Source organism: Serinus canaria, chromosome 27 (assembly GCF_022539315.1).
Source record: "Serinus canaria isolate serCan28SL12 chromosome 27, serCan2020, whole genome shotgun sequence".
NCBI lineage: Eukaryota > Metazoa > Chordata > Aves > Passeriformes > Fringillidae > Serinus > Serinus canaria.
In genome coordinates, this window is record NC_066340.1 from 24831 (window position 1) to 38093 (window position 13263).

At 50.0% G+C, this 13263-nt stretch overlaps 1 protein-coding gene and 3 non-coding genes across 5 annotated transcripts; all 4 read left to right on the forward strand.

Moving 5' to 3' along the window:
* Positions 1-2492: 2492 nt before the first annotated feature.
* TRNAC-GCA (transfer RNA cysteine (anticodon GCA)) lies at positions 2493-2564 on the forward strand. The gene has a single exon. It is a non-coding gene; the product is annotated as a tRNA-Cys (tRNA).
* Positions 2565-2957: 393 nt separating this feature from the next.
* Positions 2958-3029, forward strand: TRNAC-GCA (transfer RNA cysteine (anticodon GCA)). The gene has a single exon. It is a non-coding gene; the product is annotated as a tRNA-Cys (tRNA).
* An 884-nt stretch (positions 3030-3913) lies between these two features.
* TRNAC-GCA (transfer RNA cysteine (anticodon GCA)) lies at positions 3914-3985 on the forward strand. The gene has a single exon. It is a non-coding gene; the product is annotated as a tRNA-Cys (tRNA).
* A 524-nt stretch (positions 3986-4509) lies between these two features.
* On the forward strand, positions 4510-12559 carry CWC25 (CWC25 spliceosome associated protein homolog). 2 transcript variants are annotated; one of them, XM_050985537.1, is made up of 11 exons: positions 4510-4687; positions 4859-5170; positions 5634-5806; positions 6399-6629; positions 7093-7162; positions 7685-7815; positions 8034-8103; positions 8503-8660; positions 9803-9889; positions 10950-11111; positions 11853-12559. In XM_050985537.1, exons 2-11 carry the CDS (start codon positions 5153-5155, stop codon positions 11965-11967), a joined length of 1215 nt encoding a protein of 404 aa, XP_050841494.1. In that variant the 5' UTR covers positions 4510-4687; positions 4859-5152; the 3' UTR covers positions 11968-12559. The 2 variants fall into 2 exon arrangements, with proteins under 2 accessions (XP_050841494.1, XP_050841493.1); XM_050985536.1 differs by having other exon boundaries at positions 4510-5170.
* Positions 12560-13263: the final 704 nt, after the last annotated feature.

Consider the following 13263-nt stretch of genomic DNA (forward strand, 5'->3'; position numbering starts at 1 on the left):
ATGCGTAATGCGGGATTTTCAGCATGCAGCCAGCCAAACTGGGTAAAAGATCCCTGAACACAAGTGCGAGACCTTTTCTAAACTAACAAAAACTGACCAGCTGAAGTGGTGGATGGGGAATTGCAGGAGGCACTTAACACTCTCAAACCAGCCTACCATTGCAGAGGTGGCAGATTGGCTTCCGGTACAAATGCTGTGCAAGATTGAATTTCAGGAGCCAGACGGCTACTCCGAGCCACAGAACGTGGAACGCCAACCCCGGCACTTTCACAAGGTAAGCAAAAGTCAAAATATCAGGTTCATGATGACAGGTTGCAGGAGGTACTTGGCACTCTCAAACCAGCCCAAGTTGGCACTGGTGCCAGCTTGGTCCTGGGAGGCATCCTGCGATATGCAGAATTTTATAAGCCAGAAGGCTGCTCTGAGCCACCGGCCCTGCAACACCAACGCTGCCCCTTTTCCCTGGGAAACAAAAGTCACCAACCCTGGTTCATGGTGTCAGGTTGCAGGAGGTACTTGGCACTCTCAAACCAGCCCAAGTTGGCCCTGGTGCCAGCTTGGTCCTGGGAGACATCCTGCGAAATGCGGAATTTTAGGAGCCAGAAGGCTGCTCTGAGACACATGCCCTGGAAAACAAACACTGCCACTTTTCCCTGGGAAATAAATCTCACCAACCCTAGTTCGTGGTGTCAGTTTGCAGGAGGTACTTGGCACTCTCAAACCAGCCTGACTTGGCACTGGTGCCAGCTTGGTCCTGGGAGGCATCCTGCGATATGCGGAATTTTAGGAGCCAGAAGGCTGCTCCAAGCCACAGGCCCTGCAGCTCAAACGCAGCCCCTTTTCCCAGGGAAGCAAAAGTCACCAACCCTGGTTCGTGGTGTCAGTTTGCAGGAGGTACTTGGCACTCTCAAACCAGCCCAAGTGGGCACTGGTGCCAGCTTGGTCCTGGGAGGCATCCTTCGCCATGGGAATTTTAGGAGCCAGAAGGCTTCTCCGAGCCACAGACCCTGCAACACAAACACCGCCCCTTTTCCCTGGGAAACAAAACTCACCCGCCCGTGTTCCTGATGGCAAATTGTACCAGCCACTTGGCACTGTCATCCGGTCCGAGTTGTCAGTGGTGCCAGCTTTGGTCCTGGTAGGCATCCCACGCAATGCTGAATTTTAGGAGCCAGCCGGCCACTCAATTTAGGGCTGGTTCCAAGGAAGAAGCTGTGGTGGAAGCCCCGTTGTGGCAGTTTTGTGTTCCCCTTGGGATGCCTTTTGCAGCTGCAGGGTGCCTGGAGCTGGTTTGTGGTTTCAAAACCCTAACCCTAGGCACTAAATGCAGTCTTAATGCTAGTAACGTGAAACTTTTACAACATTTGGCTGTACGATTACAATAAATACGGGTATTTATTGTCAGTGGGGGAATGCTTTACACAACAGAAAATATCCATTTTGATAACACAGATCCCATTGTGGCAATAATGGATTCTTTTGGGTTTGGGAATCCAGACCCTGTAATGCATTTGAAAATCGGTATTTCAGAATTCGATATGCTGGAATCGGGTCTTTTTGATATTTTGGAACTTGTTCTGGTATTTGCAGACTGGGTTACTTTGGTATTTTGGAATTTATCCCTGCTCCATCATCATCCTTCTCCCAGCCCAGGTGGGTTTCCAAGTCCTTGGGAGAAGAGTTTGGGAGTGGAAAAGGATCTGGGGCACAGGGTGGGAGTTGGACTCGATGCCCCTTGTGGGGGAAGCTCAGGATGTTCTGCTGGGGATGTGGGTGGTGGCTGTCAATTGATCAGTATTGCTTAGTGCCAGCTAAGTTCCTAAAAATACCCTAATTAGTCTTAAAGGAGCTTTAAAAATACTCCAAAAATCCTTAAAATGCCCTGATAAGACCCTAAAAAAACCTAAGAATTCCCTCCAAAACCCTAAAAATACTCTACTGGATCTGGGCTGGAATCCAGAATGGGGAATAACCGGTACTGGATTAGAGCCAGGATACGGAATGGAGCAAAACCCCAAAACCCAGACTGGATCATGGTCAGGAAATGGAATAGAGGAACACCCGGACAGGATTTGGATGTGATATGGAATGGAAGAAAACCCAGACTGGATCAGGGCTGAGACCTGGAAAACCTGCACTGGATCACGGCTGGAATATGGATTTGGGAGAAAACCTGGACTGGATCAGGGTGGGATATGGTAGGGAGGAAAACCCGGACTGGATAAGAGCCAGTATACAGAATGGGAGGAAACCTGAACTGGATCCAGCCAAGACATGGAATGGGGAAGATCCCAGACTGGATCAAGAATGGGAAATGGAATTAAATGAATCATATTTGCCATCTTTTATCCCATTTGGTGCCCTGTACCTTCACCAGGGACATTGGGTGCACAGGGAGCTGCCAAATGAAGAAATCCAATTACAGAATAGCAAAACTTTTTTTTCTTTCCCAAGAGATGTTTTAAAACTTTGCTGGAGGAGGTTTCCCTCGAGGGGGTATAGCTCAGTGGTAGAGCATTTGACTGCAGATCAAGAGGTCTCTGGTTCAACTCCAGGTGCCCCCTCTTCTTTCTGCCCCACTTTTGCCAAAAATTTGCCACAGGAAAAACCCGTAGACAGCTCTGAGCTTGTGATGTGTACTCAGTCTTGGTTCTGAGCTCCAGCATCCAAGGAAGGAGGACCTGAGTGTTGGAGAAGTGCAGGGGTTGTTCTTTGTCTGAGTGACCACTCACTGTCTGTGTGAGCTCTGCCTGTTCTTAATTCTCTGTAGACATCAGATCTACCAGGGTTTCTCATTTTTACCACCATTTATCATGTTTAACTTCATGTACAGCCTTTGGTAGGTACATTAAGGTGAACGGGGAGCTGTCAAAGGAAGGAATCCAATCACAGGACAGCAAAACTTTTTTCTTTCCCAAGAGATGTTTAGAAATTTCTCTGGCAGAAGCCTTGGTATAGGGGGTATAGCTCAGTGGTAGAGCATTTGACTGCAGATCAAGAGGTCCCTGGTTCAACTCCAGGTGCCCCCTCCTCTTTTTTCCTCTTTCCACCTGCCTTTGGCCAAAAATTTGTCACAGGAAAAATCCATGGAGAGCTCTGAGCTGGTGGGGCGCTGGTTCTGAGCTCCAGCATCCAAGGAACAGTGGCTCAGATGGAAAGGTTTTGGGGCTGTGCTCTAAGCACTCACTGTCTGTGTGTGCTCTTCTCTGTCCTTAATTCGCTGTAATCACCACCAGAATTTCTTTTTTATCTTATTTGTTACAATATTTTATTTATTAATTATTTATTTTATTTATTAAATTACATTTTAAATTTCATTTTTACCATCATTTGTCATGTTTAACTCCATGTACCTTAACCAGGCACTCCCTGGAGCTGTCGAGGAAAGAAATCCAATTCCTGGACAAACTTTTTTCTTTTCTAAGAGCTGTTTATAAATTTCCCTGGCAGGGGAAAGTGGAGAGAGGGTATATCTCAGTGGTAGAGCATTTGACTGCAGATCTAAAAGGTCCCTTGTTCAACTCCAGGTGCCCACTCTCTTCACCTGCCTTTTGCACAAACCTTTCCCAGGATGCATGTGCAGGAACTGTGAGCTGGCTCTGTGCACTCAGTATTGGTTCTGAGCTCCAGAATGCAATCCCTGAGTGCTGGGGAAGTGCAGGGGTTGCTCTGTGTGAGAACCACTCCCTGTCTGTGTGAGCTTTTCTGTGTTTGAAATTCACTGCAGGCACCAGATCAAGTAGAATTTCTCATTTTTACCACCATTTATAACATTTAACTCCCTGTAGCTTTACCAGGCACTCCCTGAGCTGCACAGTGAGCTGTCAAGGGAAGGAATCCAGTTGCAGGGTAGCAAAACTTTTCTCTTTCCCAAGAGATGTTTTTAAATCTCTCAGGTTGAGTGCATAAATCAGGGGGTATAGCTCAGTGGCAGAGCATTTGACTGCAGATCAAGAGGTCCCTGGTTCAACTCCAGGTGCCCCCTCCTCTGCTGTTTTTTTCACCCTTTTTTCCTCCATAAATTCCTCACACACAAACCACAGCGAGCATTCCTTACCCCTCTGAGGTGTTGGAAATCACTTGGTGATGTTTTGCCGAGCCTAAACTCCCTCTTTGCTACTCGGCTTCTCCTGAGTTCTGCAGGAAACACACAAACTCAACAGCTGCAGCTCGAGTTCTTCCTGTTGGAGTAATTCCCCTGTATTTACACAGTGAATCGTGTAAAATGCACTCCTAGAAATCACTTGGGAGTAATTACTCTTCATTTACACAGTGAATGATGTGTATAACGCGTTCCTAGCAGTCACAGCCGTGCTGAGCTGTTGCCTCCAGGCTCTGAACTCCAGGCCAGTCCGGTTGGGTGGGCTGCGACGGCACAGCTCACCGTCTAGGCAGCCACGGGACTCGAACCCTTTGCCCACGGCCCCGCAGGCGGCGGCGCTGCCCCTGAGCCACGCCCCGGCCTCGAGGACGGGGGCGTGGCGGGGGCGTGGCGCGAGGGTGGCTCAGGGACAGTGCGCTGGGCTGGGAACCGTGAGCACGCGGGTTCGAACCCGGCGTGGCTCCATAAGGGTGTAGATGGCAGTTCTGTCTCGGGAGATCACTAGCTGTTATCCCGAGAGTTTACTGCCTGTATCCACTGGCTCTATCCAGAGAGGTTCGCCAGCTCTGAACCGCCCCGGCACAGGTAATCCTTCTTTTCGCTCGACCAGAGGTGCTGAGCCCCCGCTCCGCTCGTCACTGTGACGGGCACAGCCGGACAGACTCGTCCCGTGGCTTTGGGTGCTTTTGAAATGACTCACTTCAGCATTTCCAGGCGTTTCTTTGGCATTGCTGAAACCAACCTCATTTGAAACAGGCTCGGATCTTGTCTGAATTCCCTGGCAGTGTCCAAGGACAGTGGAGGGTGTCCCTAACCATGGCACGAGTGGGAATGGAGAGCTTTGGGGTCTCCATTCTGGATTACAGGAAAGGAATGAAAACACCCACCAGACCCGGTACTGAGGGGCCTCCGCGCCGCTTCTTTCTCTTCTTCCTCCTCCACCCGTGACGCACTAAGGAGGAAGAAGCGCAGTACCCCGAGCGGCGGCCGCGGTGATGACGTATTTCCTGTCCCGGTAGCGGCGGGGGACGCGCTCGCCCGGCGGCCGCGATGGGGGGGGGAGACCTGGTGAGTGGAACCGGGGGTTTCAGAGGGGCCGGGGAGCGTGAAGGTGGTTGTGGGGCTGACAGGAGGTGGGCGGTGAGAGGGCACTGAGGAGTCTGAGAGGGGCTGGGGGGGCTGAGTGGGACCGGGAGGGGGCTCAGAGGGTTCGGGTGGTCTGAGGGGAACGGGGGGCGTGAGAGAGGTCGGGAGGGGAACATGGAGGGGGCTGAGAGGGGTCGGTGCTGAAGGGGCCGGGGCTGTGGCAGGGGTCTGAGTGGGGGGGCTCGGAGGGGTCCTTGGGGGCTAAGGAGGGGTCGCAGGGCCGGGATGTGCGGACTGAGGCCGCTCCCGGGGCCAGCGGGAGCCGCGGGTCCATTCTCCAGGCCCAGCTGCCGGCATTGCTGGGCTGCCCCGGCCCCTGGGTGCCAATTCCGATGCCAGTCCCGGCGCCAGTGCCGGTCTCGGTGCCAATCCCCTCTCTCCGCAGAACCTGAAGAAGAGCTGGCACCCACAGACGCTGCGCAATGTAGAGAAGGTGTGGAAGGCAGAGCAGAAGCATGAGGCCGAGAGGAGGAAGATCGAGGAGCTGCAGCGGGAGCTGCAGGAGGAGCGGGCGCGGGAGGAGATGCAGCGCTACGCCGAGGACATGGGCACCGTGCGGTGAGGGCACGGGCACAGGGACATGGGCACAGGGACACGGGCACCGTGCGGTGAGGGCATGGGGACACGGGCACAGGGACGCAGGCACCATGTGGTGGGGACACAGGACAGCATAGGGACTGCACGGGGACAGTACAGGGACAGCATGGAGAGAGCACAAGGACAGCACAGAGGTTGGGGTGGAAGGGACGGCAAAGCCCCTCCAAGCCATGGCAGAGACGCCTCCCACTGTCCCAGTGCTCCAAGCCCCAGTGCCCAACCTGGTCTGGGACACTGCTAGGGATCCAGGGACAGCCACAGCTGCTCTGGGGTTTCTGTTCCATCCCCTCACCTCCTTGCCAGGGAGGAATTCCTTTCCAAATTGCAATCCCACCCTGCCCTCTATCAATTCAAACCCATTCCCCTTGTCCCAAATCCTTCTCCAGCTCTCCTGGAGCCCCAAGTCAGGCACTGAACGACCCCAAAGCTTTTCCAGGCAGAACAATCCCATCCCTCTGATCCCATCTTTCGGGCAGTGTCCCACAGCTCCAACCCCAAACCATCCCTGCTCACCTTCCGGCAGCAGGACGAATAAAGGGTTTTTTTGGCACAGGAAGCGCGAGGAGAAGCTGGAGTGGATGTACCAGGGCCCCGGGGGGATGGTGAACAGGGACGAGTACCTGCTGGGGCGCCCCGTGGACAAATTCATCCTGGACAAGGTTGGGGACAAGGACAGTGCTGGGGACACGGGGCTGCTGCCCGGCTCCATCTTCGCCAGGGCCGGGGCCAGCTCTGTGCTGGACATGGCCACCAAGATCCGCGAGGACCCGCTCTTCATGATCAGGTGTGCAGAAACGAGGGCACTACAAAAACTACAAATTAGCCTGTATCAAAAGCAGTTAAATTGATTAGAAATATTATCCTGTAAATATATGTCCTTTAATATATATTTGTATCTTATATATATTTATATAGATTTCCTATATATTCTCTAAATATATATATGACCCTCTGTCGAAAACAGTTCAATTCATTATAAATATTATACTGTCCTATAAAAACATATTCCATAAACTATAAATATCCCTATATATATATATATATATATCCTATAAATATATGTATTTTTCTACATCAGAAGCAGTTCAATTGATTATAAGAAAAGGGGGAACTCCTCGGTTTTGCTAAATACACAACATCACAACATTACTCTTTATTCCTGCTTTCTCTGTTTTTAGAGCTTGCACTTGCTGGAACCTCTCTGTGCAAATGTGATTGAAAAAACTGATTTTTTTTTCCTGCTTTAGGAAGAGGGAGGAGGAAAAGAAAAGAGAAGTTTTGAACAATCCAGTGAAAATGAAGAAAATCAAAGCCTTGGTAGGTGTGAGGCAGGGGTGGAGCAAAAATCAGAATTTTTATTGTCCACGACAAGGAGCCAAGCTCTGTTTGCTCCTTAAACTCCTCAATTCTGAGGGAAAATCTCATTAAATGAGATCTAAATGTCTATAAATTAAAAATTTTATATCCATACATTTAAATATATGTATCTATAAGTTGCGATTTATAAGTGGCTATAAATAAAGAGTAGTTTCCCCTTTTCTTATAATCAAAAGTTCCCATTTATAAATTGCTATAAATTTATAAATCTTGTTAAATGAGATTTTCTGGCTTGAAATTTAGAAACTGGCTGTAAATTTTTGTATCTCTACATTTTTATAAAGATATTTCTCTTGTAAACACTGCAAAGACATTTTTTACACCTTTAAATAGAAAAATTGTGCAAATGTCTTTAAATGAAAAAATAATTTTTAGAGATTTGTTTGGCTTCAGGCTTTGTGCTTTTCCACGTGGAACTCTGGTGTTTTCCATGTGGTCCTGAGGGAATTTTTGGCTTTGCAGCTGCAGAACAGTTTGGATAAAAAGGAGAGGAAGAGGAAGAAGGAGAAGAAACACAAGAAGCACAAGAAGCACCGGCGGCGCAGCTCCAGCAGCTCCAGCTCCGGCTCTGAGGAGGAGAGGCCCAGAAATAAGTGAGTTTTACTTTTTTTTTTTTTTTTTTTTTTTTTTTGCTAAAACCACCGCCGTTCCTGCTTGTTTTTCGCATGCTCTCTCCCAGCTTTTTTCTAATTAACGCTTTTAATTGTTTCATTAAATTGTTGCTTCATTGGTTTTGCATGGTTAATGTATGGTAAAAACTGATTTATTCTTGCAATTTGCTTGCTTCAAAAGGACTTTATTCTTTCTCTAGGTCTCAGAAGAGGGTGGATAATTCCTCCTGGAAGGCTGCTCCTTCTAAAATCCCGGGATATGGCTTACAGGTACGCCCGTGGAGGGGGGAAAACCAGGAGTTTTGGGAATTGCTGCAGCCGCTGGAACAGGAATGAATATATTTCAGATTCAATTTGGGGCCATCTAAGCCTTGAAATTCAAATTATTCCAAGCTCAGTCAGACTTTTGCTTGGAATTTGGGATAAGGAATTTGCGATAAGGTTGTTCAGATGTTCCTCATTACCCATGGAGTCATGGATTGGGTGGGAAGGGACATCAAAACCCAACCTGTCCCATGGGCTCCCACTGTCCCAGGCTGCTCCAGCCTGTGCTGGGACACTTCCAGGCATCTAGGAGCAGCCACAGCTCCTCTGGGAGGAATTCCCTCCCTCACCCCCTGTGCCCTGTGTGGGGGCTGCTCCCACCCCTGTGTTCCCTCTGTGTTCCAGGTGAGGGACCCCGAGGCGGGGCCGCGCTCCCGGTGCTCCCCTGGCCAGGACAGGGCCCCCCGGGCGCGCTCCCGGAGCCCGTCCCGCTCTCCCCAGAGGCATTCCAGCAGGAGGAACCTCCAGAGAAGCTCAGCATCTCCCACCAGGCACAGCAAACAGTGAGTGGAGGAAAGCACGGGAATTCCCTGCAATCCTGTGGGGTCTTTCCTTCCTTTTTCTACCTCTGTCAGGATCAGGCTTGAAGGCACTCGAGAGGATAGCTCCTGTTTATTGTTTATTGTCAGCGTTACAGTCTCACAGCAGTTCTTAAGTTCTGCAAGCACAAAATGACCAACTATCTCTTGTTACAAGGTCTTTTAAGGCTAAACTATCCAATTAAGAAATGACACCTAGATTATTTTCACTTCTAACCCAATAACTGATCACTCGAAGCCTGCAATGTGGACTTTTCTGTCCAATTACAAAATACCATCCAAACCCGTAAAGAAGGAATAAAGAGGAAGGTGAAGAACAACCTGCTTCTGCCCTAAAACTTCCATCTTGCTTCATATTTATTACTGTATTCTAAAACCCCAAACTCTACTTTTTCACCCTGTGATGTTACACACTTCTTACCAACTCCACACCCATAATCCCAGTGCTATCAGTCAATTTTGAAAGACTTCTTCACAGCCTCAGGTCAAATGCAGTGCTCTCTTGGGAGTCAGAATCTTGTCAGCACAGAAAGCTTAAAAATTCTCAGCATCCGGGGCTCCAGCACAATTCCATCCCTGCTACCCCATTTCTGCCCTGGAGCTCTCTGGGTGCTCCCAAGCAGGGACAATCCCAGTTTGGATTGGGGGCACCCTCAATTTTTATAATTTTTTATAAAATTATAAAAACAGGTATTTGTTGATTGCTGGTAGAATCCCAGTTCTCTTCAAACTGATCATTCAGAGCTGTTAGATTGCCTTTATTTAATACAGATAAAATTATAAAAGCAGGTATTTGTTGATTGTTGATAGAATCCCAGTTCTCTTCAAATGGATCACTGAGCTGTTAAATTATCTTTATTTAATACAAATAAAATTATGAAAGGCAGTTTGTTGTTTGCTGATGAAATAATTAAGAAGTAAATTCGGAGTTTATTCAGTTTAGGATTGTTCCTAGAGTGGCCAGATAACAGCCCTGCAGCTGTGGGAGCCACCTCAGCCTCAGGATGTGTCAAAACCCCAGGAATGTTTATAAGTGTTTATAAATTTGATCAAGATCTAATCAAATGTGAATTTTGATGCTAATGAGGGCGATTTTGGGGTTGCAGGCACAGCAGCCGTGAGGAGAAGGGCAGAGCCAGGAGTCCTTCCCCCAAAAGGAGCTTCCGGCGCCAGCACCCCCCGGGCTACACCAGGTCAGTGGGACCCTGCCCTGTCCCTGTTCCTGTGCTGGGGGACAAACCCCTGGGAACCAGATTTTCCTCTGGTGGCTGGAGTGGGACAGGTGAAATGCCCAGAAGATCACACACAGGGGCCTCATGGCTCACCTGGTGCTGCTGGCTGGTGGGTGGCACCTTCCCACAGCAATGCTTGTGGTGCTGCTTCTCCTGCAGGGCAGGAACGGGAATTCAGGGAGTCTTGGAGGGTTAATTGGTGGGGTCACCATCCCTGGAGATGTTTAAACAGGCCTGGATGTGGCACTGGGTGCCATGGTTTATTGAGGTGTTGGGGCTGGGTTGGACTCGATGACCTTGAAGGTCTCTTCCAGCCCAGTGGTTCTGTGAATTCTGTAATTAGGAGGTTCTGTTCCATTAGGCAAAAAAAGGATCCTGACAGCATCACCTTGGAATTAAAACCAATTAGGAGATCAATTACATCCAAGAGGAGTTAAAATTAAATTCAAGTGGGAGAACAGAGCCTCCTGCTGGGATGCGGGGAGGTGGAATACTTTTTTTTTAAAACGGTGGACATTTTAAAAATGTCCTCACAAGCTTGGCTGCCAAAGACAAACCTGTGTTAAATCCCCCTCATCTGGGGAATGTGAACCAGCTTTGGTTGATCTGAACCTTTTCCAACATGAACAATTCTACCGTCCCAAAGTGAGGAAGGTGAGAGGCCTGGGGTGCTGCTGGTTCACAGAAAAATCTCTCCAGAAGTGTTGTCCTGTATATATTGTATCCTATAACCTTTGACCTCTCTTGTGGCTACCCTTAATTACTCTTTTTTTTTGATATTTGCATTAAAATAAGTCCTGTTCTCATTAGGGTATTACAGGCTGGTGGAAGTTCTCTATGTGATGGTTCTCTTCCCTCTCAGAATCTAACCAAACAATCACTGATTAATCTGACTCCTGCAGATGCCTTACTTCAATTTATAGCTTGGCAGAATTTTGTCTCTGCCAAACTCTGGTCGTTGTGAAAATGGTTTTATGAAGTGTGTCTCTCTTTTATGGAATGTGTCTTTCTCTCCAAACAGGAAGATCTCTCCTGAGGAGCTGGAGCGAAAACGTCAGGAAATGATGGAAAATGCCAAGTGGAGGGAAGAGGAGAGAGCCAACAACCTCAGGAAGCACCGCAAGGAGGAGGAGCTGGAGAGGGAGCTGGAGAAACTCGACTCCAGGGATGGGAAATTCTTCCAGTGAGTCTTTTACCGCCTCCTCATCCGAGGGGAATTCAGCTTCTGAGGGATGGCCTCGGTGTCTGGGGTGGTTCAGATCATGGGATTGCACATCTCCCCTGTGGCTGTTCCCAAATTTTCCCCTCAACCCAAAAAATGGTTCTTGCTGATTGGGAGTCAGACCCAAGCTGGGCATTGCTGATATTTTGCCACTCTGGGAGTGTTTTATATGCAGATAGTATTTTAGAAATAATTTTATAAATTATATATTTATTTTATTTTATTATTTATTATATTTATTATTATATTTATAAATTATGAAGAATTATGTAGAAGTTGTCTGGTTTTGGGAGCTTGGGAGTTTGAGGCCTCCAGTCCCACAGATTCACAGGGACTTGCAATCTGTGTTTGACAATAAAACCTCTGAGCACAGGTGGGAATTTAATTATTTGTGCTCGTGGCGGCAAAGCCCTGAAGCTGCCCAGAGCTGGGATCACAAGATCACAGGATCTTGGAATGGTTTGGGTGGAAAGGGTCCAGAAATCCCATTCAGTGCCAGCCCTGCCATGGCAGGGCTACCTCCCCCTGTCTCTGGCTGCTCCTGGGACACTCCCGGGGATCCAGGGGCAGCCACAGCTTCTCTAGGAATTCCATCCCAGCCCCTCCCAGGGGGGAATTCCATCCCAATATCCAGTCTCTAACCCAAAGCTGCTCTCCTTCAGTCAGGGTTGTGATTTCTGTCTCTGCTCCCATTCCCTGCAGCCGTTTGAAGCTGGAGAGTGCCTCCACCTCCAGCCTGGAGGATCGGGTCAAGCGCAACATCCACTCCCTGCAGAGGACTCCTGCTGCCCTGGAAAAGAACTTTATGCAGAGGTGAAGCCTGTTCTGGCCCTGCTCTGGGCCGGAGCTCAGTGGGTGTTTGTTTCCAGAGGTGAGAGCTCTCCAGGAACAATTCCAGCTTCCAGAGAAGATCACGGCACTGAGCCCTTGGAGGCCTCTGCATTTGGGGCCTTTGTGTTCGATTTCTTACCTGTTGTCAGAGCTTCTCCTCCTCTCCCCACCCCTGCTGGGGTCACTTTTCCACATTATTACCAAACTCTGCTTCCTCCTGTGCTAGAACTGGAGATCTGTTTTTGTTAATCCTTAAAATCCAGAGCGGGACCAATCCACACATGAGGTAATCCCATGGAATTTGACAGAACTACACCAACCCTGTTCCATACTGTCACCCTTTGCACCCACACCTCACAGTGGGGTGGGTGTCTATGGCTGGCGTTTGGTGGCTCGCAGATTTTATTTCATTGATCTCTGACCCAAAAGAAGCAGTTTCTGAGGGGGAAAAAAGGGAATGAGCAGAGCCTGGCTGACACAGCACATATTTCTCTGGGACTTTGTAATGTAAGTAATGTGTATATGTACAGCAGTGTAGATTTATTTTACCTTTTTAATTAAGAAACTTCACTGTCGTTTGTTAAATGTCCTTTGTGGCTCTGGGGGAGGATGGGAGGGGCAGGGGTGGATTGGCTGTGGGTGGGAAGGGTCGGTGAGAGTTCGGGAGGCCACAGCAGCCCCTTCCCGGGTGTGTCCAGCCTGCAGGCCACGCCCCGGGGCCGGGGGTGTCCCCGTTGTCCCCCCGAGGGTCCCGGCGGGGTCCCCGAGCAGCCGCGGGCCCTTTAAACGGCGGCGCGTGACGTGTGTAAAGCCCATTCATAATTCCAGCCGTCTCGCTGCTGATTGGTCCGTTCCCAGCGGGGCGTGGCCCTGGCCGTCGCGTCACGCCGACTGGGCGAGACCATCTCCGGGAGGAGGAGGGAGAATGGGGTTTTTTTCCCCTCCTTCTCCGTCCATTATCCCTCTCCGTTGTTCCCTCTCACAGCCCAATGCGTGCCGCGGCTCTCCCCGCTCCTGCCGCAGCCCGAGCCGCGATTCTCCTGCCGCCAGCGCCCGCCGCTCCCCCGGCTGGGGCGGGACATGGCACCTCCCGCTTCCCACCGCCTCAGCCCGCCGCCATCTTGGCTCCTCCTCGGCGCGGGGCCGCAGCGGGCTCGGCCGGCCGCGGCGGAGCGAACCACCGCGGGGGCGGGAGGAGGGGGGGGCAGGGACCGAACCACCGCGGCAGCGGCGGGGGGGGGGGGGGGGCAGGGGCAGAGCCGGCGAGGGGAAAGCTTAACGG